This window comes from Nematolebias whitei, chromosome 12, assembly GCF_014905685.2.
Source record: "Nematolebias whitei isolate Nwh7 chromosome 12, NemWhi1, whole genome shotgun sequence".
Classification (NCBI taxonomy): Eukaryota; Metazoa; Chordata; class Actinopteri; order Cyprinodontiformes; family Rivulidae; genus Nematolebias; species Nematolebias whitei.
In genome coordinates this window covers 44,477,211-44,504,141 of record NC_056509.1, presented here as the reverse complement: position 1 = coordinate 44,504,141, position 26,931 = coordinate 44,477,211, and the positions used below count along the sequence as shown (strand labels likewise).

At 39.7% G+C, this 26,931-nt stretch overlaps 1 protein-coding gene across 1 annotated transcript in view; it reads right to left on the bottom strand.

The window, feature by feature from the left end:
• Positions 1-26,533, bottom strand: part of man1a1 (mannosidase, alpha, class 1A, member 1) — a 160,302-nt gene extending 133,769 nt beyond the window's left edge. The window contains exon 1 of the mRNA XM_037685951.1: positions 25,817-26,533. Coding sequence (XP_037541879.1) covers positions 25,817-26,317 — 501 coding nt within the window. The 5' untranslated portion in view covers positions 26,318-26,533. The remainder of the gene's footprint in view (positions 1-25,816) is intronic.
• Between the last annotated feature and the right edge of the window lie 398 nt (positions 26,534-26,931).

The following is a 26,931-nucleotide window of genomic DNA, read 5'->3' as shown; positions in this document are numbered from 1 at the left end:
TCAACCCACACCGTCCAGACTAAATATTCACTCGTGTCTCCGTTAGCATTTGTTGCTATTTTGTTTATAGCCCAATATTGAATATTATGACTATAAATGTAAAATCAAACGGTATTGCATCAAATTACAGCTCAGCGTCTTATTAAATCACTACATCTAGTCTGTCTAGGCAAATCAAAACACATGGCAAATAATAAAAAAATAAATGCAGCAACCGTTTATGGTTTTTTTCTGGAACAAGAACATCGTTTGATGACCCCGTTCAGATAAAAAGCAGTCGCCTCAAACAAACAAAATTCTCAGGACGCCTCAAATTGCATGCGGCCAATCATTGTAAAGGAGCAAACGCACACATAATGTAGATCTGTTATGGAAGTACATTGAATGATTTTATTTTCTGAGAGTTTCATTGAATTCTGTCCAGGGAGGCAGACATATTGGCATGAGCAAGGTAAGCACAAAGCATCACACTACTTTCACAACGTGAGGGTAATATCTTCAATAAATCTGTCTGAAGCTCATAAATAATCCTTAGTGGAAAAAGACATCTGAACATTTAATAAAAAAAAAGAACAAAAGGGAAAAGGAGAAGGCTGACGATGCCCCGATCGTACGAATCTTTTTTTTTTTTTAATCAACTCTTCTTTTCCCCACTTTGAAAATTAGACACAGCAAGACCTTTTCAAAACATACTTTATATCAAACTGCAACTTTTTTTTTATACGTATGAGGTTTAACAAGGTTAACGTTTGTCCTTTTCATTTCATTGTGACTTTAATGTCATAACACAAAGTGCAAACTAAACACTTCCTTTCTTCGCTGTCAGATGTGTGGTTGGCTTTGTGCAACTGTTTCAAAATTCATACGCATGCATTTATTGATTTGACCTTTCTCTGGGTTTTTAAAAAGCAGCCAAACTTGCTTTGACCTAGCTGCTTTACAAAAGGCAAACTATTGAAGACTTTGTGAAAGGCAAATTGATTTTCTCCACTTCCCTCCATTAGATCCATTGCCTGCTTCATTACAGCATGCAGGCTTGAGCTCATCACTCATTTAGTTAACAGGTTGGCAGCGATAAGGACTGAGCAGCAGATAATGCCAGAACATACACCCTCTACTCCAATAAAGAGACTTGGACCAACAGAAAAATGTGGAATATGAACAGATATGATAAACTGATATAAAATAAAAGAAAAAAATGTTTCAGCAACATTAGAACAGCTTTAAACCACTAGTTCACGTAACGTGACGCACAAAGCAGAGTAATACACTCGTTTCCAAGACGTTATCCGGAGTCAAACAGGAGAGACAGTGGTTTGATTTACTGCAGTGTTTTCACTTCGTGCACGCAGAGGATGTGCACAGACACAATGTGAGGCAGCAACACGGAAAAACAGTCACGTTAAAACATAAAAACCTGAGGAGGCATCACTGGGTGTCTCCAAATGTTGGCAAAACAAGTTCAGTGTGTCTTGGAGTTTGTTAAAAAGCTCGTCAGTGCTGAATAATCCAAAACACTAGCTAAAATGATGTACTGAAATCAATAGCAAAACTGTAGCTAAAGCGAAAAGAAGCAAAAACAAACTCGCTAAGTGTTAAAAGTAATAAAAGGCTAGAAAAGATTTAAAAAAAAAACAAGACACAAGCAAAGTATAATACAAATGTTACAAATTCTAGCTAAAACCCAAGTAGAACAGTCACTACAAGTATCAAAATGCTAACCAGAAGCTACAAAAAGCAAAAGGCTAGTAAAATGCTAAAAGTAGCAAAAGGGTTGCTACAAACTGAAAGTAGTCGTATAAAAAAAATTTAAAGGGGCATAAGAAGACAAATATAGAGCAAGTACACCCAAACTGATTTTAAAAAAAGAACAGTGTATTCAAAGTAATTCAGAAGCTCTCTGTGTATTTTAATGAGGAAAATATTTATATATTTAATCTCATTTTAAATGTGCTAAAAATACACGAACCAAAAGTCAAAACTGAACCATATGACGTGTGAATGGCTAAAACAGAAGCATGTACGCAGTAGTTACGATTTAAAAAAACACAGAAAAATATAAAACCAATGCAGTAGTCCCTCGCTACTTCACGGTCCGTTAATCGCAGACTCGCTATTTTTCTATTATTTTATGTTTTTCAAAATAAGATTGGACATGACACACAACTGGCTGATTGATGGATGAGCCGCACGATCGGCATGGAATTTTTATTTTAAATAAATTATTTTACTTTTTTATTCCTGCACTGCAGGATAAACTTCCTGCTGCAGCTGATCAGCTGTTCACCGTGCAAAGCAGAGAAGTGGGCGTGGCCAAGAGCGCTTGCAGGTGACAAAGAGCAGAGGAGGCAGGGAGCTGAAATCATGACGTTCTGTGTCTTTTACAGCGTTTAGAAACATTGTTTAGAATATTGCAAAAGTGTGGTAAGGGTTTAAAGCACCTTCATATACTACTTACTACTTGTACTACTATTCCTACTTCATGGTTTTTCTCTTATCGCAGGTGTTCAGGGTACGGATCCCCCGCGATAAATGAGGGACTACTGTAGTGTGCATTTACAATCATTTCACCTAATGAATGAGCAGTTCATGGGATATTTTGTCTAAAATCATCCAGGTAAAGGATAAATAAATAAAAAAAGTATGTTCAGTTGCTGAAGTCAGGTGACCTGAAACCATTCAGTGATTCACCCTTGTACTGATTGTCTTCCTGGAAGAGGCCCGTCCTCTGGACAGAGGTATTTCATCAGAGGATAAAGGTAATCAATGAGAACAGCCTCATTTGTTTCAACAGAGTGGTGCATTCAAACACAAAGTCTAACGTTTCTCATTTTATGGTCTTTCAAGTTCCTTGCTGATCAGTACAATGTGCAGAAAGATGCTCAACATAAAAACAAAATGTACTTCCCTGTAAACAAACATTGCCTCGTGTGCTGAAGCTATATCAGCTCCACTTACATCAGAAACTGTGCAAATAGCGTCTCCTATTATAACATGCAGAAGTTAAACGGTGTGCAAACACACTCATCTCCTTCCAGTGTGAAAAGGGCGGCTGCAGAATGCAGGCTGAATTATTTAGTTTGTGTACTTGGCTTGCTTTTCTCCTCTGCAAATTGAACTGGGCAGCGCCCCGAGTGAAACGAAGCAGTGCAGGTTTCTGAGAGCAAAGAGGGAAACAAACCACAACTACCAGAAGTTTACACCGCAAGTAGGGACGAGAGCGTGGGTGAATGAAGGAGGTGAGCCATCTGAACCGAGCGGTCACATTAAAGAAAAAAAAACGAAGATTACAAAAATAAATTGTGTTTACATCACTTCACAAACCAAAACGTTCAGTAAATTTAAAAGATTTGTACATTAGCAGGTAAACCACGAACGGAGATGATCTGAGGCAAAGTTACAAACGCTACAGGCTCTTATGATCACCTTTGAAAAGGAATATTCTGGAGAGCAGGAAGGTCGTGCCTCTTAAAATGATTTTGTGATGGAATAGGAACTGCACTGAACAAGCATCCATCCATAGAAAGGTCTGGTTGGGATTCGAGCTGGCAACTTTCTCGCTGAGAGGCAACAGCTCTACCAACTGTGCCACCACTGAATGGGCAAACTGTATGAAATTTCCAGAAAAGCAGCTTTAAGCTATTAGAAATACTTCTTGAGTAAAGGATTCAAGGATTTGTTATTATGTCAGCTCACATTTGAATGTGTATGGTACCAAATCAAAAAGCCTAACAACTAACAAATAGATAAATACGAAAGAGTATATATATATATAATAAGTTAAAGAATGTAAGATGAAGCTGAAGTGCAGTTCGAGTTCATCAGTCTGACGGCTGCAGGGAAGAATCAGTTTCTGAGCCTGGTGGTCAGCGGTCTTCCTCTGAGTGCTCCTCAGCCGCCTGCTTGAGGGAAGGGGCTGGAACAGACCGTGTGCTGGATGAGGAACGCTGCATTTGAATATTTTTACAACATAAAACTGAAAATCTAGAAGGAGTTCCTTCCAGTTGATCATTAAATCTGACATTCACTGTGAAAGCACTCGGGCACTCTTTAAGAGACTTATACTCGTGTAGAGTAAATTGTCCTTTGTCGTTAACTTTTTTAGTTTCCTTCCTTTTATCGTGTGCCACTGAAATAACTCTTTCTGTGTGTGTGTAGGGGTGTGTGCACGTGTGTGTGCTTGTAGTATTAGAAAAATAGGTCATGAATCAATAGGAAGACTTTGATCAAAGTATTTTCAAAAATAAATCATTGGATGTACATCTACAACCGAGTCATTTTGGAAGTAAACCTCTTTAAAAGTGTCTGCCACTAATGTTACAAGTAATTCTGGTTATTACTCCGCTAACAATACAGACATTAGACAAAAGTTTGGTTTGTTGGTGGCTGAGAGTCCTTCCCAAAACATACTCCGAGCACTAACCGATCTGTTTTTAAAACTTTAAATTATTGGAGTCAAATGTGGCTTCAAAAATATCTCCTCATCATCAAGACGGATGTTAATGAAAATCTCAGAAAGTATCCATTAGGTGTACAAATATTTGATTAGGTTAACCTGATCCAAAATGGCTGCCACAGCCAACTGTTACAAAAACAAAAATAGCTAACTCGGCTGTTTTTACCTTTTTTAAATTAAATTTGGCCACACGTACTTAAGTAGCTTCAACCCTGTCTCTGTGTTAGCAAAATATCTCAAGAGCCATTAAAGAGAAACCCCTAACATCTACAACTTACCCCCATTAAAGATGGCTACCACATCTATTCAACATTAGCTAATGCAAACACTCAGCTAAAAATACAAATATTGAGCTAAACTTTGTCGTGGTAGTAGCTGAGAGTCATCCTTGAAACGTGCTCCGAGCGCCAATGAGACTGTGCATAACGCCATTCACAAGGTTTGACCAAAGCTGCTACAGTTCCAATAATAAAATTAATTTAGTTTAAAACTCTGGGATGAAAGGCAGCGGGCGATATCTAGTCCCGTACGAAAAGCTCGGTCTAACTTCAAATTGTCTTGTATTTAAATTAATATGTCTAAATTATTTAAGCATCCCTGCGTTATTGCCTTCCCTCTGAAGACGCGTGAGCTCACACAAATTCCAGCACAGTGCTGCTTTTACGCGCAGCACATACCTAGAGGGAGATCCTATCTGCTAAATGTGCAATTACAAACAACTTTAGTAAATCAAAAGCTAATTAAACAAAAGTACAAACAATTAAAGTGAATGTGTCTTTTTTTTTTTAAGTACATAACGTTCTCCTTAAAAGTCCACTGCTCTGCTGCTTAACTGGGCAAAGTATGAGGAGTTCAGCATCTTAATTATGGACTAAATGTGATCAATTTTATGTAAATGATTGGCAGATAAAAGTTGCCCTCACCAGAAAAAAAGATTGCAACAAAAATATGTGTTTTCTGCTACAACGAATGTTTTTTTAATGCTACGAGTGTTTCTAATATTCTGTCATGAACCTGTCTGCTCAGTGATGCTGTTTGCATTTGGAATGAAAGCACCATTATACCATTTTTTTGCGTTATGTAAAGCAGAAACGAATGACAGTCAGCGGCAACAGATACTCAAGCAGAATGGTTTGGGTTGTTTTTAACTTTGTGAACAACATAACCATTTTCATAATGTTCTGGCCTCATTCCCCAAACCAGAGTAAAAAAATAAATAAATTCTCAGCGTGTTCGCATCTTTATGACCGTCTATTGTTGTCATCACTCTTGTTAAAATTCACGGCTCTCTTGTAAACGAGTCCCCGAGGCTCAATGGGATTAACCTGTAGAAATAAAGGTTGAATGAAAAATAATTTTCTCCAAACCTTGTAGTCTTTATCCGACTAAAAAACAAAACAAAAAGAGACATAGCTTCCAGGATTGTAGAGGCTGCCGCTTTAAGATTCTGTCCCTCGCATGGAGAAAGACGTGAAGGAAGGACCGGGAGATTGAAAAACAAATGGAGTACGTGACTGACAGCCTGTGATTCTGGGTGTTGGGCTGAACTGGATTGGAACTGGGAAGAGAATCAGCCAACCACAACCCCCTGTAGTACTTCAGACATGTTAATACCGACTATCCACGAGTCTTTCCCATTAGAGCGCTACATGACACGTTGTCAGAATACCACATCCCATCTAGAAACCACCGCCTCAAGAGTTCAAATCCAAAACAGCTCATGCCATTAACTTCCTCATGCTTGCATTTACTGGAAATAATGCATTGTTGACTAGGAGAGAATTGGCATATTTCTGTCCCCGGGCGTTTTCTCGTTATTGAATACCACGGACACGAGTTGTTTACTCAGAACGATCGTCAAAACAAACCTGAGTGAGTTGTAACTCAACCCTGCACAGGAAATATGATCAGCAAATACGCCCCGCGCTCGTATCCAATACCAAGATGCCCTGAAGTTTGGCTTCTGTCCGAGACGATTTTCAGGTCCAAGAAACAAATTATTTTCCAAAAACTTCTCACATAACTTTAAAAACATCTCTCTTTTCCATGTATTTACCTACATGCTTAAAGATGCAGCATCTTTTACACATTACGAGGTACTCACTTGAGATATTGACGCAAACTAAAAACAAAGTTGAAGGATCAGTTCTCAAACAGATAAAAATTTGCATAATTTATGTCGTCATGTAAGCTGGAGTTTAAAATAAACTTTCATTTCGATGTTTTGGACAAAAATCAACTACGATCTTAGTCAACTTGTTATTTGAACCATTTTGTTCAAACCTTGAAAATGACTTTATAGTGGATTCCATGCAGTATTATGAAATGTCACACCCAGTACATGTTGAGGACAAATCTCAGCCACTATCACCACATGGACAGAGTTATAGATGCTTTTTGTGTTTTCCAAGGTCAGCTAGTTGTGGAGACCAGCTTTCGTTGGGTTTGTTCCACAAGTTAATCAGAATTGGAGGCGCATACAAGGATTGATTCAGTGTCTGGTGGTTCATGAGAAATGTTGCTAGCAGATAGTTGCCTCTAAAATAGTTAATGGCAAAATGTCAAACATGCAACTTGTTAACGCGCAAAATACGTGTTGAGATTCAGTCTCAGATACCACACCAAATTTCAGCCCCATTTGCTGTGGCGGCCATCTTGAACACAGCTGACTACAAAAGGCAATCCATGTCCAACCCGTGATTAATTTATGAAAGCTTCAATAAAATCTGTCCAGTAGTCAATGACATATTGAACACATAACAAAACGCACAGACAAAAACAACAACATTGTCTTTAGGGATGAGCAATAAGAGTGTGTCTCTGTGCGTGTGCTGCGATAGAAACTTGTTTTCCCATAAGTCAACCACCGAACAACACCAATTTGGGAAAAAAACAACTGGAACCAAGCCAAAAAGGTCCACGCTCAATAATCCAGGTATACAATCCAACAATTTTCAGTCAGGTCATCTGGACAGTTTATTTTTTTTCTGAAATGTTTCACCTTCCATCCAGAAGGCTTCATCAGTCAAGGAAACGCACAACACAAAAATGATTCTTCCCCCAAACAGCTTACTCCAAAGTGGAACAAACCAGTTATGTTGGTGCTAAGATGGTGTCTTTGGCACGCCCCCTCCTCTTGTGCCGGCCCTCTTCCTCGTCGACAGTCATGTCAAACTGGTTCAAAACAAAAAAGGTCCACGCTCGATAATCCGAACTAATAATAATAATAAATAATAAACTCGAACCAAAGGTTAACTTTTCTTGCAGCTCCTTGTTCTGATTTTTACATACGGTCCTCATTCACCTGACTGTTCTCCAGTATGAAACCACTGGTGTGTACCTGTGAACTAAAATGTAATAATCATTGATTGTTAATAAGCTAATGCCGTCATAGCTCGAAGAAAGACGTGGACAAATTGCCCCTCCTGGCCTAACTAATCCAAGAGCTACGACATTTACATGTGGTCGTTACTGGCCATGCCGGCCCATAGATTTTACATCGAGTATTCACCCAGAGCCCCATGTGGCTGCACCGCCCAGCATACATCACTGTCTGTACGGGGGGAATGTTAATAATCCTGAAATCCAAGTAGAGACTGCTAATGATTCATTAAGAAATGCACAGCATGTCATGTCTGATCTTTGCTGCTTCCTCCCACTGGTTTCTCAGCATTCTTTTCACTTGTTTGTTCTAAATCCCACATTTTCCAGAATAAAAGCCCATATTTTACAACATATTTGTACAGAGGAGCTAATTAAACATGATCTAAAAGGCAGTCTCTTTGAGCATGCTGCTCTTACTCACGAGTTAATTGATGTTTGTATCCCATTAATACTTCTCTCTAGTTTTAGCTCAGAGTATAAATGTTCTCAACAGCTTGTGGTGAAGTTCATTAGATCCGTCATGACCGTTAGACTCAGAACGGTTAGAAGCGTTTTAAATGTCAGTGAGCTCAGGTACAGGAGGCATCAAAGTATTAAACTTAACTTCACTAAGTTATGTTTAAAGGATGACTCTCAGCTACTACCACAGCAAATTTTAGCTTAATATCTACAAAGATTGACTAGTTATAGCCTTTTCTGTTTGCTTAGCAGAGGTAACCATCACGACCTGGACTGAAACTAAACATCAATCAGCCGTAGATGCACATATTGTGTGTTTTAATAACATTTGTCCAGTAGCTTTATGAGATATTTTGCTAACAGACACATGCACTCAAACACAGGCAAAAACTTCATCCTTTCACCTTCGGTAGATGGAAATAATCAAGTTCACACAATAGAAATGAAGACCTGAAGTTCTCTGAGAAAGAAAATGTTGGCAATTTTATTGAAATTTACCATGTTGGGGAACAAACTTAAACACAACAACAACCACACCTCTCTCCTCATTTAGCAAAAATACATAAAAACTGAAATCTGTCCACAACAAACCAAGCTGTGCAGCAAGTCAAACTTCATGGTGCGTTGAGAAATTCAATAAATAAATAAATAAATAAGCTGAAAAGCTCATCTTTGACCGAAAAGGTCAGCCTGCACATGCAGGAGCTCCGAGAAAGAAGGAAATGAAACTCCACTGCACTTCTCGTTTCTCAACCTTTAATGCCATTTTAGGTTTGTTGAGAATCGGTGAATTATATAGTTGTTGGGTTGTTTTTTAATAGATTTTATCTCTGTACTTTTAAATGCACGTTCCCCGGTTTCTGTCTGGCTGCGATGGTTGAGCTCCTTGGACTCTTAAAAGCGAAGCAGTAAGTGCAGCAGAATGAAGCAGACAAAGTGATTTGCAGAGGGAGCAGGAAGCGTTATTGATGACTTGCTATTGACATTTCATTTAGCTAACTTTTTCAGGCACTAATTTCTCTTAGTCTTGTGTAAGCTCAAGGCACTGCAACATTAGCTGACTGACTGCTGCATTACCGGCGGACAGCCGAAAGCACATCTTAAAACGTCCATAAGCAACAGAGTGACTCATAACAGAACAGCCTTTCTCTGGGCAACAAACACGGTCCATTTTACTTCACTGGCATTCACTGCCTGCGTAAAAAACATTTAACTGGATAAAAAAAAAACATGACAGCATGCCGTCATACATCACAACATTAAAAAAGCCTTGCTGATGGCTGTTCAAAGTTTGGAAATGATAAGAAGCAACAAGTCCATCAACAACCTGATGTCACCTCAGAGTCATTCACGCTTACTAACAAGATAAACTATTCTTCTTTGATCAAACGCTTCTATGATTCATGCTAGATAAACAAGGGGTGTTTATAGTAGGCCTGTCACGAGAATACATTTTTCTGGGCGATTGTCTCAAATTATTGCGATAAACGATACGATTGTTTGAAATTTGACAATAATTAGTAATTATTGTCAAATATAAGAAGAAATTTGGTTAATTTGTTTTGTGTGTAGTAACATTTTTGACCACCGGATGGCAGTATAAGACTGTTTGAACCAAAGGATGGATAGTGAGGGAGCGAGCAGTGTGTCTCTTTAAGAAAATGGGAGGGAGGCCCCTTGACGTGACATGGGCCGTCTCTCCTTCCTGTTTTCGGTTCTCAAAATGGCGGATGCTCAGTGTGGTCTGAGCTCTTTAGCATAGCATTTGTCACACAAAGCTTTTAATGAAAAAATCATTAAACAAGTTCTCAACTTCTTTTTGCAGAGAAAAACAACTTTTTATACGAAGGCACGGGTTTCAACCGTGAATTTTGAAGCTTCAACAAGACGGAGGATTTTTTCTTCGAGGTCGGCCTGTTAGCTTAGCTCGTAGCTTAGCTTCTTAGCTTAGCTGCTTTTAACAATACAAAAATGCGATTTTGGACGGTTAAAACAGATTTTACAGAGAAAAGAGAAAGGGAGGGGTCAGTGAAACAATAAAGCCGATAAATGAAAATGAGGTCGATAATTTTCATTTATCATGCGATTAATTGATTTGTTTATCGAGACAGGCCTAGTTGTGGTAGCCATCTTGAATTGGGCCGATTCCAAAAGTTAATCAGTTGTAGATGTGCGTCCAATGAGTTTCATTTAAATGTGTCCAATAATTTATGGGATGTTTTGCTAATGGTATGGACAAACAAATACGCACATACACAGACAAAAACATTATTTGCCAACAGACAATTACATTTTTGGTTTAAAAATTTTAGTCACTGTTGAATGTGGCTATAATGCTAAAACCTATACATTTTGGGAGACATGTTTGCCATTACAGTAGCTGATAAAAGTTATTTTTACCCTTGTGGTTCTACAACCGATGGCTCAGTGAGTTTGGTTTATTTGGTCTAATTTGCACGTACAGTCTTCTCTTTTCGCAGTGCAGCACTCTATCCACACTTCAGGGCTCGCTTGTGCTTTGACCTACTATACACATTTAAGATATTTGTGATCCATCTCGTTTATTTTGCTCCGAGCTTTCCAAATCAGAGCTCAGTGACTTTGTGCGCAGCAATAAAGTTGGAGGAGTAAATCCAGTGACAGCAGTAATGTGCCTCTGAGATGGTTAGTCCTTAGGATATAAAGCTTAATAAACCATCTCTGCCTGTGATGTGTGGGACTTTGGGGCTTGCCCTCGGTTATAGCAGAACATTACAAAGGCTCTAATACACAAATACTGAACGGTGAACAGTTTGAGTGTGTATGGATTTTAACCAGTCAGTGACTCTTGATAGAAAGCTCTCATAGAAAGGAGGAGAGAAACATAAAACCAAGAATATTCTTACACCTAATGCTGCAGTTTAGACTATTATATTCTCCTGAAACCCTTTCAGCGAATAGATAAATCCACACTGACATACCAAGAGCCCTACAGTAAAAATCCACGTCTTATGTAGATTTAAATGATCCATAGCCGGAGGGCTGCTCATCAGGACCACATACTAAAGATGGACGCACCAATTAAAACCATCTTGGTTAATTTTAAACTTTTTAAAAACCTGATCCACCAATTCCCAATACCGTCTAATTATTAAACAACTAATTGTAATCACTTCAGTGGTTATACTTATTTTGAGGCTTTATTTTATTAACAAATTCAATAATATGTTTATATAAAAATACGTAGGACCCCCACATTTTGAAGTAACTTTGTAATCAATAAAAGTATTCATCTCTTGTATCTACTACATTTGATCCTCTTACTGTGAGGAAGAACTACGACCCATCAGCTTTACATCACGTCATTATAAACCTTCCTGTTGCAGATCTGACCGTCACAGAACCTAATAAATCCAACATTAAAAGCTTTAATTACTAGTTAAAAAGAAACTGCATATTTAATTAGTACAATGCCTTTACACTGTAATGGAGTCTGAAAGAAGAGAACAATCTGACGCAGAGCACGTGTCTACTCTCAACAATGAAAGTAAATTATATGGGTTAATAATTGCCTATTATACTGCTCTGCTCATTCAAATACAGATTTCCGTCATATTTAGTTTTGATTTTAAAACATTGAACCCATGTATATTTTATTTTTCTCTGGGAGGTGTTGAGCATCCTGATACAACTAAAGCAGATGTGGCTTTTAATGCAACTCTAGACCAGGGGTCTGCAACCTGCGGCTCCGGAGCCACATGCGGCTCTTTGGCTCCTCCGCAGCGGCTCTTTCAAGCTTTGACCAAAACTACTGGTTGTTGTACAAACGACAACAAAAGACTAGTTTTAGCAGTTTTTCTGTCATTTTCTTTGCAAATATTGGAATGCTGGAACTAGTACAAGGATTAAAACATACTAACTTTATGCTTTTTTTCTTTACTAAATTATTTTTTCCACAATTTAAAAAAAAATAAAAAAAATAAAATCAAATAGGTCTGCATAGTTCTTTTTTTATATAATTTCCCCCTCTTTACAAGAATCTGGTCTTTTAATTTGTCTTAAATTATGTTAAAAGCTGAAAATACATAATGATTTTTAACAATTATTGACATGTTTACTGGGAACAAACGCAACCTCCAACAAACCTAAATTGGCCCATGGGCCACCAGTTGATAATCACAGTTAGCAGGTTGTTGCGGCTCCGAACACTTTTAATTTAGTCAAGGAAGTGTAAAAATGGCTCTTTTGGTCATAAAGGTTGCAGAGCCCTGCTCTAGACAGCCCACCAGGACAGATTTCTCAGAGAAGAAGTCGCGTATACCAAAAATGAGCTTTTTAAGGAACACTCACACGTTCCGTTTAGCTTTAAAGATCGTTTGTGAAAAAGGGTTTTAAATTAATTTGCTCGCATTTTTCTTCTGATCGCGCTTTTACTTCGTTCTGACAAGAATATTCAAAGTAAATGCACCTAATAGTTGGTAATACCTAAAAATAGTCAAATAATACAGACATATAAAAGGCACGCAGACGCATACATGTATCTATACAGTGCAAATGCATTTACAAAAAGCAGTGCTAATGGTTGTGAGCCGGAGTTATTAAAACCATTAGAAAATGAAACAAAGCACCTGGAGGCAGGCAGGAACTGTACCTGACACACAAACACAAGAGTCTGGTTTCCACTCCGAGAAAAGAGGCAGGACCGGGGCAATTATTTCAAATGGCCGGCACAGAAACAGAACTTAAAGGCACCAGAGTTTGTTATTAAAGAGAATACATTTCAGACTGTAAAATTTGGCAACAAAAAGAAGTATAGACGGGTTTCCACGTTGAAGCACATGCATGCCCGTGAAGCGTGCTTAGTGGAAAAATAATGGAGGGCAAAAATAACGGAGCTGAATTTTGAACTGAGCAAAACAGATGAAAGGAAAATAAGAACGCAGAGAACTGGGGATACAAGCAACAACAACAACTGCTAAGAACCCAACTGAGAGAAGTAAAGAAAACTCAAGTGGTAGGAAATAAGCATGTCCATAAGGAGCGAGGGAGAGGACGAAGATGTTTCATCTGTCATCAACAGTCGACGTCGGGCGGCGTCCAGAGGCTTTAACAAACCCCCAGTGCCTTCTCGCTGAGATATGTGTTTATAATACGCAACTTACTTTTTACTCTGCGTATTTTGAGGAGGAAGATGCGCCACAGGACTTAACGTGCCGACAGGATGAAGAGCGATTTTTCTTTGAAAAAACATATTGTCAACACACGGCTTACGGCAAGCTAAACGCTCATTTGCATCTGCTTTGCAAAGCAACAACCTTCACCTCATCACTGGCGCACAGAAGACATCTTTCACCGACAGTCAGCAGGGAGCGGGACAACGAGCCACACGGGACAGCAGCTGCTGCTCCGACGCTACGTCGGGACTGGGAGAGCAACGCTGCAGGAACGAGCGGTTTAAATGTCGCTGCAGGTAAAACACGGCGATAAAGGTTCGACGCCAGCGTCTTTCCTTACACAGTGACGAAGCCAGAAAACTGAGCTCCAAGGAAGGTTCAAACAAATCGTACCTCATTAACGGAGCTGTTTGAGTAAACTTTAGTGGGGTTTTGCACCGCTTCACTCTTTCATACCTGAACATTTTCTCAAGTGGAGAACGTTCAGCTGTGTGTTGCCTGATCATTTTTATCGAGCGTCGCAATAAAAGGGCGAGCAGTTGTGTTAGATAACGCGTGAACATGAACCACTGGACACATTTTAATAATGTTCTTAGAAATTTATCATTGGATGTTCTTAATAGCTAAGAAAAAAAAATCATATACAAAAAAAAAACGATTCCATTTGCAATAAGTGAGAGTCAGAGATACTTTATTGTTCGCACCACATGGAGTACATGTGGTGGAGCGAAATGATGTACACAGGGTCCCAGTTACAGCCAACAATAACATGTAAAAGAAAAACAATGATAACATCTAAGATATAATAACCAATAACCATTAAGTTAAGAAAAAAAGACCAGTTTCACCTTTATTTCTATTTTTTTTATATGGATGCATGATATTATCAGTATCGGCCGATATTATCGTTAAAGTTAAACATTGGACATCGGCCATTTCATCAAAATAACTCCCTGATATAAAAGACGCTGTTTTTGTACGACAACCCAGTGACCAGGACGCCTGCAGCGCCGGCACAACGTGATGACGTCACGCACCTGTTCTGATCACGGCGGAGAGAAAGAAATCAAAATGTTGGCGGTGTGGAAGTTTTTTTGTTGTTGAGGATATTGATTCCAATGATTTTTGGACTACGCTGAGCCTCGCTGCATCATCCCCAGTCTGAGATATTTTTCCGACGTAGTCTTACCCGAGTTACAAGCCGTCATTTCCGACGTCATTGAGAAGCTAACAGCCGATAGCACTTGGGTGAGTTTTACCACAGACATGCGGACGTTGTGTTAGCCCGTTAGCATGATTAGTCTTACGGCACAATGGATAGACAAAACTTTGAACTTAAAAAGTCTGTCCTTCATGCACAGGACCCACACTGCAGCTATAGGAACCTGGAACAAGCCTCCACAAGTGAGACAGCATCGCAGGTGACTAATGCTAATAAATAACATTTAACACTTATTATTTAATATAAGTTAATGTGCTATGCATATGGCTGTTAATGAATATATGCCACCAGCTCTTACGGCTGTGACACAATTTTTGTAGCAAATAAGCCTAAATAAGAGAGAGGGCTATGTTCTGACAAAGGAAAGTATATTAAATATATTGGTATCGTATCAGCCAAATAAGTTTTATTAACATATCAGCATATCAGATATCGGCCAAAAATCCAATAATGTGCATCCCTAGTTTTTAACATAGACTTATTTTGGTCTATCGTTAAGGATGCACCAATTTACCTGTAAGGTGTGCGGGTGTATGGTTTTATTGTATTTACTGAAGCCATATCAAAGAGGAACTTCAGGATCAAATCAAAATTAGAATTAAAAGATCAAATCTGGTGTGGTAGTAGCCTGGTGGTCTTCATTAACACAAGGTTTGGGGCAGGGCGCTCTTTTCCGCTATGAAAGTTAACAGGTGATGTGCGTTTCTTCAAGGAATCCTAGCTGCATTATACATAACTTAATCAGTCTGTATATATCCTTTAATTATCCAGGTAAAAGTATAATTCATATAATAACATATCCTTCAAGAGGTATAAAACTCGCATATTACTCGTGTAAAGCTCATTTGAACCAACTGCATTCTAATTGTCACATTTTCAAGATCCACACCCTTTGTTCCAGGCGTTGTGGTTTATGAGAATAAATGTGTAGATATTGAGCTAAAGTTTGGTGTGGTGGTAGCCGAGTGTTATCCTAACGGATTGAAAAAGCTCTTTTTATTTTTGGCATGAAGGCACCGGGCGACATGCTTTCCTTTAAGGAATGCTACTTAGCGCCAAAGTGTTCAAAGAGAAGCAGTGTAGAGGTCTACGATGTGGCGTTAGCTTGATCTGCCACACATGTATGAGGTTTGAAATGTTTTAGATGAGGAAACATTTGTTCCCCTTCTGCTCATGATTCCAGAAAACCTGGAAATATATGGCTCTAGACCACCTTAAAACATCCCAACATCTGGCTCCTTGGCAGTTAAGAAAAAGGAAGGTTAGAGAAAGACACAGGTCCAGAAACGTCTCTAAATTTACACGCTGTACGCGTAAAGATTTAAATGGCTGCAATGCGAGTACTTCTATCTTAAAGTGTGTAATGGTACCATGTAATGTCTTTCAGGATTATGAGGATGCTGTTGGATGAAGACCAGACAAAGCGAAGGGTTTTCTCATTATGGGAATATTCTACATCTAAAAATCTGTTTTGAAACTAAGAGATGTCTGATGGACTTTATCAACGTGCACATTTTATGGCTATAGTGAAGAATTTTCTCTGCTTATCCACAGCTTCCTTTTGGTTTGTTTTTTAAATGGACAGAAGAATAAATACGATTTATTTTTCCCTTCAAGAGAACACCCTGATCTGAGAACTACAGCAGACAGTAAACACATATTGATTTTTATTGTGTCTGAAAAGTAAATAAGATCCTTTTCATCAAACGTGAGCGTGACAAGGATTTGTTCTATTCAAGGATCTCTTCTTGTCACAGTTCAAGAAAACTCAACCTAAAGAATTACTCTATATATTACTGCTCAACAACAAAACAGTTCATTATACAGGACATTCATTCACATACGCTACATATCGTTAGTTTTAAGGTATGAAAATGTATGAGTTAACATTAAACGTACTGATATTTACAGAAAGATAAAAACTCAAAGTAATTTTGTAATGCAGATGTGCCATTTGAGTGGTAAACTAAAGAAAAAGGCAGAATAAAATAAAGAATTAACCCCATTGTAACCTCTCAAAACTACAATGAATGATCCTGAAATGAAATTTAATCTGAGTGTGGTAACAAACGCGTTACTACCAGGCAGAAAAGTAGTTTAATGTGTTAAATAATGCAGGCGCCAACAATCCAGCACTGGCCTCCTCCACCTTCACGTTCCAGCTGTTTACGAGCCGAAGTTTTCATGATTACCCCCAGCTGCTGTTGCCTCGAAAGCCTCGGTGAGAGTGAGTGAAAGCCGGGGCTGAACACAGCAGGGAGGCCGGATCCTCCAGAGAGCCTTTGATTTCCAGGAGGCAAACGCATCCAGCAGATTGTAGGACTGTGTTGGTCACTCACAACAAGTCGTTTATACTTTTCAGGACGGCCGCCTCTGCAAACGGGCTGTCGACCCACCGACAGCGGGGGGCAGATCCCTGGATAGCTGGGTCAGCTGGTGGGGCGGTTTGTAGCGAGAAGCTCGTGTCTCAGAGCGAAACCTTCAAATAATTTAAAAATCCATCTCTAACATAAGGCCACCAAGGATCAAGATCAGCGTGTAGCAGTGTGTTTGTGCTGCAGCGCACGGTCAACACGGTTATTGGTTTACCAAACAGAAAGGGCAGAGAAATCAGGGAAGATTTGCAGACAGGTCGAGAGCACACCTGAAAACCTCAATACACTCCCAGCAGCTACATGAATTAACGGGTTCAAATGATCCTGTTCCATCGTGTTAACTGTGAATAATTTGGATTATCGTGCATGAGATGTTTACTAGGGACGCACGACATTATCGGCTGATATTTGTGATAAATTTACCGGTAAATATCTGACATCGGCCATTCCATCAAAATAACTCACCGATATAAGAGGCGACTGTTTTATACAAAAACAGCGCCTTTTATGCATATATATCTGTTTTTGTATGACTGTTCGAGTGTTGTCATTGTGTGTTTGAGAGAGTAAATGTCATGAATAAATTTGACATTAAACATAATCCAAGATGAAGTGTTGCATCATTTTCAGCCCCTTTTTGGCGTCTGCAGTTGGTAGCAGGCAGAATAATGTAGAAATAATTTGATTCCACAGCAGAGAAAGCTATGTAGTCTCTGTAAGTAGTTATAAGAAAAAAATATTGGTATCAGTTATCGGCCAAATAAGTTTTAACATATTAGCATATCGGATATCGTCCAAAAATCAAATATTGTACATCCCTAGTGTTTACTTGACCCAAAGTGTGGGCCAAGCAAAGCATGATGTTTCCACCAGCAGGCTCAATTTAATTAGCAGATGCCTTAACTCGTGAGATTTAAAAAACAAAGGGCTACAGGATGAAAGATTTGAGTTTTTCTATTACCGATTGCCTTTTGTTGGGCGTTAATATATAATTTTTCATCCATCTCTTATAAATAACATATAAAAGAGCTTATAGTAGCAGTAGGTATGGGCAAGTTGCAATTTTTTAAAACATCAGCAGATTAATCAATTTATCGGTTTTACAATAAAAAAAATCTTGAATCGTTAAAATTAAAAGAGACATTGATAGTAAAATGCAGAATGTTGCAAAATTTGTAACATGGATTTCTCTTAATCCGAGTGTTTGTCACATTTGAGGTTTGCAATGGCCACAGAAGACTGTTTTGTCTCCTGCAGGCTCCTGTAGCTGCTCGTAATGGTCTGAGATGGGTGGAGAAGGACACGTCGCAGAGAGTTTGGGCAAAAAAAAGTTTGCTGCACGAGTCTATAGATCACAACATTTAACACTAAGCACGAGGCTTAAACAGAAAAAGAATATCCATGTACAGATTTTCAGTGCAGTCGGCACTTGACCGATCGCAACTGCAAGAAAATGTGGGACGAAGGAACAAGCATTCAGAGAGGAACAAGCTAAAAACGAGCTAAAATTAGCTTATGCTAACTGGACCACATGAAAACACATCAGAAGTGAGACGGGAGTTTGTTCAACGTTCCAGCATCATGAGAGTGATGCTTCAAAATAAATAAAAACAACATCTATTGTATTCAGCAACAAAAAAAATTAAAAAGTTATTGTGAGCAAAACAACACAGCATCCTCCTTATTATCATAATCAATTAATCAAATATCACTAATATTATACAACATTAGAAATTAATGATGTATTTATATTCTAACTTCAAAATACAGTGAAATGTAAAGTTTACACTGTCAATCACTTAACTGTTTGTTTTCACATGAAACATGAGCAAGGAACTTATTTTCTAACAACAATGGAATGGTTTTTATTCATAAATGACTTTCAAGTTGAGTTTTAAGCGTCATAATAACCCATTTAACGTTCTGTGGAACTGAAACCATTTCTGCTGTATTCTAGAGAAAGTTTATTTTTGAAGAAATTATTTTACTATTGAATTATTAAAAAAAGTTATTCCAACATTTAAAAAAAAACACTTGTAGGGTGAAAAAAAACGTGGATATATCAAATAACATAAAATTCAGAAAAAATTAAAACGCAATGAAATGGATTTTATAAAGCCCTAAAACAACCAGTGCGTTTCTATGAGTTATTAATGAATCAGTTTTACAGCAGCTCTGTCGCAATTAGTCTAATCTTGCTAACAAAAAGTTCTATTTGATTTTATTGCAAGAAAAATAAACTAAAATACGATTGCCTGTATATTTTTATTGCACGAAAGATTTATTGTGAAAGTTTTAAGTTACGCAAAAAAAAAAAAAAAGGTAAAATTTTTCTGGTTTGAAGGTATTAAATATAAGAAATATATATTAAAAGCCCACTTTCTCCTGCTGATTTTAAAGCTATTGTCTGCGATCATCATGACATGACGCTGAAGCCCCAGAAGCCTAATGAGAAAACGCATCATACGTTCGGCATCAATTTTAAAAAAAGAGTCAGGGTGAAGCATCTTGTTTTTAACCTAATCATTTGAAAGCTGCCACTGCAAACTGATGGACGGGAGCAGTCTGCTACGAGACGTTAAACCTTTCCTGGAGAAAAATCACTCCTGAATACCTAAAACATGCTCAGAGTATCCGAGTACCTCTCCCCACCGCCACAGAATGCATTTCATGTATTTTACTGTTCCTGCGAACGATAAACAACCCTGGAGTTCTGATCGATAACGGACTAAAAACATTGAAACAGACGGATGAGAAGTTACCTCTGCCGACATTTCTTATGCTTGTGTTTAATCATGTAAGACGTAATCATCCCGCTGTGTCAATTTATCTAAAGCTGAACAAGTGTGTTACAACCGGCTTTCTTCTTGTTGGTTTGTATCATCGGTGATGAATTACCGTGATGTGATCGGTTTATAAAGAGCTCAGATGTTCTCCTTTCCAAAGAGTCTGTTGCAACCGTGGAAAGAGGATCCAAACAACCCAGTTTGTGGCGTTTTCCCCCCAGAATCACAATGTGTTGATCAGTTTTTAGATTCGACTGGAAGTTTCTGGCGTTTGTTGTGATTTCAGCGCTGCCGCGGATGATGCCTCCCGCTTCTCCATCTGTCTGTTTACTTTGATCGAAAGGAGATTAAGAAGCACGTCGGCGGTGAACGCCGTCACAAGTGACCTCTGTGAATGCACTCTCCTCTCGCTCCGCCATGAAGCGCAAACGATTCTCCTTCTACAATAAATCGCACACTCAGTAATGACAAGGATCAGGAGGGGTGACCTTTCTTGGGTTTTGTTTGTTGTTTTTTGCTTAAAGCACGGCTGCTTATGAATTCTCTACCCAAGAGGATTACGACGCACCGGCTGATGAAAGCAAGAATTTGGGGCAATAATGGTGTAATACAAGAAACTAGAAGCAATGAAGGCATCTTACTTTGCATAAAGATTAGTTTAGTGCAGCGTGGATGTGAGTTTGTAACGTTTTAATACAGAGCTGCCTGATTTATTGAACATTTGTCGTCACTGCACATCGACATCACAAGGTTCTGCCTCCACTGGAATAAATGATCTGCATTTAAACTGTGCACATCAATAACGTTTTCGGCCAATCGGACGGAGCCTCGGAGCTCTGGATTTTGAAATAAAATTATAGTGGCAGTGATGCAATTAGCAGAGAATGTTAAACTTTGTGACACTGAAAAAGAAACGTCAACAAGGACATTAAGGTTTCAGGGCAGTGAAGGGTAAGACAGTGGTCCCTCGCTACTTCGCGGACTCGCTCTGTCGCCGTTTGTGGACGTACAGTTCAAAATATTTTACAAAAATAATAACGTACAAGATACACGACTGTCAACTTTAATATTACTCAGATGATTGGGAAAGTACTGGGTACAGTACTGTACAGTAAAAAGTTAATGAAAAAATAAAATACTTCGGACAGACCTCGCCATTTTGTAGTTTTCTCTCAGTAAGCCTCCACTGTATTCCCCCTCATGACAACCACATTTCCCAGAAGGCAACAGGGCCCCGCCCTGAAGCCCCATTTTCCTTCTTAAAAACCAGAGGTAGAGTTTTGATCTGATCAGCGCCAAGCGGATGCAGAGAAGCCACACTGAACCTACCGAACCGGATCAGAACTAGACCTCCAGACCAGACCCATCGTTGAATCTTGAGAGCTGGTAGCCGGCCCACGTTGACTTCTAAGCGCGAAAGGTCCGGAGCCATTTCCATAGCCCATTGGAACGTTTTTCATCCAGACTTGGGACACAAATCGACCACCTACGGTCCCGCTCCTGCCAACCAAATGTCTACCCTCCCCCAAATGCACTTTGGCGCTCAAGAGCTGCATTGAACCGGACCAGAACCGGACCTACAAACTCAGCGGTGAATCCAAGAGCTCCAAGCTGGCCCACAAGTACCTCCGGGTGTGGACACTCCTGTAAGTAAAGTTTATTAGCTACATACACTACCTGGCCAAAAAAAAAAGTTGCCACCAAAAAAAAAAAAAGGGTCACAAACAAAAAAGTCCATGCTCACCAATATTTGGTTGGACCACCTTGAGCTTTGATTACGTCATGCATTCACTGTGGCATGGTTTCGATGAGCTTCTGCAATGTCACAAGATCAATTTCCATCCAGTGTTGCATTAATTTTTCACCAAGATCTTACATTGATGGCGGCAGATTTTGAAAACCGCGCAAAGCTTTCTCCAACACATCCCAAAGATTCTCCATGGGGTTAAGGTCTGGGCTCTGTGGCGGCCAGTCCATGTGTGAAGATGATGTCTCATGCTCCCAGAACCACTCTTTCGCAATTCAAGCCCGATGAATCCTGGCATCGTCATCTTGGAATATGCCCGTGCCATCAGGGAAGAAAAAAATCCATTGATGGAATAAGCTGGTCATTCAGGTAGTCAGCTGGCCTCGTTCTTTGAGCACATACTGTTGCTGAACCTAGACCTGACCAACTGCATCAACCCCAGATCGTAGCACTGCCCCCACAGGCTGGTACAGTAGGCCACATTTCTTCCTCGAAGACTTCCAGTTCTTAATAATACGTTGGACAGTTCTTGACCCAATTTTAGTAGTTTCTTCAATCTCCTTAGATGTTTTCTCTGCTTGATGCCGATGATTTGACCCTTCTCAAACAGACTGACATCTTTTCCACGACCACGCGATGTGTCTTTCAACACGGTTGTTTAAGAAATGAGAAGCAACTCATTGCACCAGTTGGGTTAAATAACTTGTTGCAGCTGAAAGATGATCATCCATGCAGTAATTATCCAACAGGAGGCTCGTCCCCATTTGCTTAGTTAAATCCAGGTGGTGACTTTTTTGGGGGGGCAGGCAGTGTATAAATATGTTAAAATTAGTACGTTTAAGAGTTTAGAACATTGATTGTGAGCTTCGTCGCTGCAGGGTAGTCTGCAGAAACGGAACCGAGCCAGACCAGAACCGAGAGCCGCTACTGTTCTGCAGAGCCTGTAAGTAAAACTCCGTAGCTACATATACAGCACTGTACGTATGCTGTTAAAATGACGTCATTTTTAAGATTTTAGAACATGGCAAGGGTGCGGGAAGGATTTCTAAAGCCTTAAAATATTTATAAATACTAAAATAAATGCAACGTCGCTACTTCGCAGAATTTCACTTAGTGCGGGCGGGTTCGGAACAAAACCTCCGCAACAAACAAGTGCCTACTGTATATAATTAGTGTATAACTTCAACATTTATGAATGCAAAAACACAAAAGGTCATCACTAAATGTCACAATACTGATGGAGTGTTCAGGGTTTTTAATGGTTTGTTAAGTTAAAGCTTCACATTTATTCCTACGTCCATCATCAGCAGACTTGAGCTACAATAACCCACAAATACATCTGAATGTATCACCGTTCTTCTTCATGAAAAGCCAATATCTGCACACGAGCTACACGTGTTCAATAAAAGCATTAACCTTGTATCTTTCCACTCACTCAGCAGTCGTCCACATGACTATCAGCCACCCGTGGGAGTGACTACAGCTCAAGTAACCCTCCTTACAGAGCACATTTACAACCAACTCTCCTCAAGACACGTTTTAGAAGGAAAGAAATGCTAGGCCTTCAAACGCTAAAATTAGCATAATCAAGAATATGTTTAGGGTAGACTCTCAGCTACTACCAGACCACATGTTAGCTCATTTTCTGTAACTATTTTGGTATTTTCTAAAGTCAGTTGGCTTCAGCAGCCATTTGTCATTGGACTGACTCTAAAAATCCATCAGTTGTAGATGTGCATCCACTGATTATTTATTGAACGTTTCAATAAAAACCTGTAGTTTAAGTGATATTTTGCTAACGGACAGACCAACGCACACAAGGGCATCATCATCAGCCTTCTTATTTTTCTTTCAGCTTTGCAGTGATTGATAAAAACTGTAATGCTTCTGGTTTTGTAGTTTACCGTCAGCGGATCATAACAGCAGCAGGATGACTGCATGTCGTGAGCTGCCACCTGAAACCACCTCTGGGACGTCATCGCTCGTTTCCAGAACACACACACACGCTGCTGCTCAGAAGCATCGCAACACAAGATGCAGGATACGAGGTTTACCGATCCATTTCTCTTAATGAGAGATCCGAGGACGCTGCTGCATGATAACTAAAAGCTGACGCGGTGGATTCTGTCTGAGTAAACATAAACAAAGTAAATTACAGCTTTAATAATTAAGCAGGCATGGTTTCCGTTGATTCCACCTCAAATGTCACGGATTATGCAGTGCATGGAGAATATTTGGGTCGCATATTGATTTCACTTTGTGATGGGAAACTTGAGCAGGTTTTACAGCAGCTGCACGTCACACAGGGAAACCTGTAAGACGGGCGTGGCAGCCAGGGGAGGAGGTGCAGCTGGTGGTGGGGCTCATGCATTCTTCTTTACTGACCACATTTCTTCACTCTGCTGCCGTCTTTACCCGTTTTGTATTTCTACCTGTTTTGTGTTGTCGTGTTTTTGGCTTTCTTCCAATAGGAGGAACACCTGCACCTACACCTGGACCTGCCATGCTGACTTCGTTTGTTTCTCCTTCCTGTCCTCTCAAACCCACCACGTCGAAGCAGATGGCCGCTCGAGCTGAGCCTGGTTCTGCTGGACGTTTCTTCCTGCTAAAAGGGAGTTTTTCCTTTCGACTGTTGCCTTTGCGCTTGCTCAGGATGGGAAACTGCGACAAAGTGAAGATTCAACTGGTCTGCTGGCTTCCTTCCAGATGGAGAATTTTTATTAACTGGCTTTTGTATGTATGCACCCGTTCTTGTACGGTGGCCTGACACACTTGTGTTGGGATTTGAATGATCCAGATTTAATGGTTTAGTTCCCCGTTATGTGCGGACAAACTTCTCATCATGGCGTGAAATATCTAAACGCAGGTTCTTCTCAATTCAGCTTTACGTCAACTACTGCATATCTGTTTAATTAAGTAAAAATCACATTTGTAAACATGGTGCACACATAACACGTCACAGAACACTTCTTTCCTGTTTTGGGGTTTTTCCCCCATACAGTTTATGGCATCCAACTGGTTAATCTGGTTAATCTAGCATTTAGATATTGTACAATTCTTGGCTTTTAGCCTGTTTAGCTAGCTTTTTATGACTGCTACTTTTAGCATTTAGCTACAGTTTTGCCTATTTTATATTTTAGCTACTATTGTACTACTGTGCTAATGTTAGCCTTTAGCTATTGTTTAACACATCAAAGTTCAAGCTCAATAATCCAGGTAAAAATCCAACAATGTTTAGTCAGGTCATCTGGACGGTTTCTTTTACTGCTGAGATGTTTCGTCCTTCATCCAAAGGGCTTCTTCAATCCGAGGAGCCACAAACAAACTCAGCCTGGCAAGCAGCACACTCCCATAGTGGAAAAAGGCAGTTTGATGGTGATAAGATGGTTTCTGAGGCCCGCCCTCTCCCCTGTCAACTCCTCTGAGGCAGCCATGCCAAAATGGTTCAAAACACCAAAGTCCATGCTCAATAATACAGATTGAAATCTAACAATGTAATACTAGCTTTAAACTACCATTGAGCTAATCCTAGCATTTAGCTGCTGCTGTGCTAATCCTAATTTAGCTATTAACTTGCCATCTTTTGACCTCTACTTTTAACATTTAGCTTATTTGCCCATTTTATTTTTTAGCCATTTTGTGCTAATCCCAGTGTTTCAATATATTGTGCTAATACTAGCTTTTAGCTATGTTTTGCTAGCTTTTTATGACTTTGGTACTTTTAACAATATGATCTTTAAGCTGTTTTTGTGCTAAGCGTAGGTTTTAGTTACTGTTGACCCAGCTTTAGCTACTGTGGTCATTTTGTTTCAGCTGTCATTTTGCTATGTTTTGGTTAATTGTTCGTTGATTTTTATTTTAGCTTTATTTTGTCATTTTAGGCTTTAGTTGCCGTTTTGCTAACTTTACAGTTTTATGGATTTTAGTCTTTAGCTACTATTTTGCTGATTTTAGCTTTTAGCTGTATTAGCTGCTGCTTTACAATGAATTGGCCAAATGCAGCTAGTTTAGCTAGTTTTAACTTGATGGTCTCAGTTGGTTTCTCCAACAACTCCAGCCCTCAGTCTGACTCACTGAATTTACACAAACATTTCTAAAAACCTTTTTTTTTATTTTTGTAGGTAAACAGATGTGAAGGGTTCCGAAGGTAAAGGTGTTGAGTCATGTTCTGCCACAACTACCCAAACAGGGCACATTAAAAATAAATAAATTTAAATGAGAGAACAGATTTTACCTGTTTGATCTTAGCCCGTCTCTCCTTGGTTTCGGGGTCCACTGGATCGTGCCCGGTCGCCCCCGGCGGGCGGTGATAGTTGATGACAGGTAAATTATTCCCACCTTGACTCAGACGGTCATTTGCAAGTTGACTCTTGACAGTTAAAATTTCCGCTTTAATCACTCCGGGTGCCTTCTGTAGAGTATCCTTGGCTTCTAGGAGCGCTTTTTCGTGGTCTCTCTTGATTTTATCCAGGTTCCGCTCCTCGTTCGCGGCCGAGCCGGAGTCGCTGCTCTCCGGACCGGTGCGGGTGTTAGTCTCCACCGGCGACGAGCGGAAGAAAACTCCGCTGAGGAGCTTCGACGAGTCCGGCAGGAAGAAGATCGCCCCGAAGCACAGCGTGATAAAAGCGCTGAACACCAGCAACAAGATAAATTTCTCCGTTAACCTGAAAGAAGTCGGGCTGGCAGACTTCCGACTCGGGGTCGCGGTAAAAGGCAGAAGAGTTGCCACTGGCATTTTTTCCCTCTTCCTTCAACAGCCCGAACTGAGAGAAACGGGGTGGGAAATGTTTCAGCGGTCGATGTAACTCGCGTAGGGACTCAGCTTCGGCTTGTTCTGTTCAGAAATCCATTTCCGACTGATACAAACCGTCTTACATGAAACGTACCTGTGGTAAAAAGTTGAGAAGTGGAGCTACCGTCCATGCCGAGGACGCTCCACAGACAGACGGAGTCCAACAACGGCTCACACAGGAAGCAGCGCAGGGTGGGCGTGACTAACTGCCGTGACGAGCTCATCACATTCTGCCCTGTGATTGGTGGAAGCTCTAAAGGGGGCGGAGGCACTCCAACGGTTGGGTATAAAATCGCCTGAGAGCGCCAGCACGGAGCTTGTAATTCCAGTTCATTTAATAGATCGTAAAAACCTGAATGATTCACTAAAATAACACAATTCACTTAATTCGTTCTCACACTAGATTAGATAGATAGATAGATAGATAGATAGATAGATAGATAGATAGATAGATAGATAGATAGATAGATAGATAGATAGATAGATAGATAGATAGATAGATAGATAGATAGATGGATGGATGGATGGATGGATGGATGGATGGATGGATGGATGGA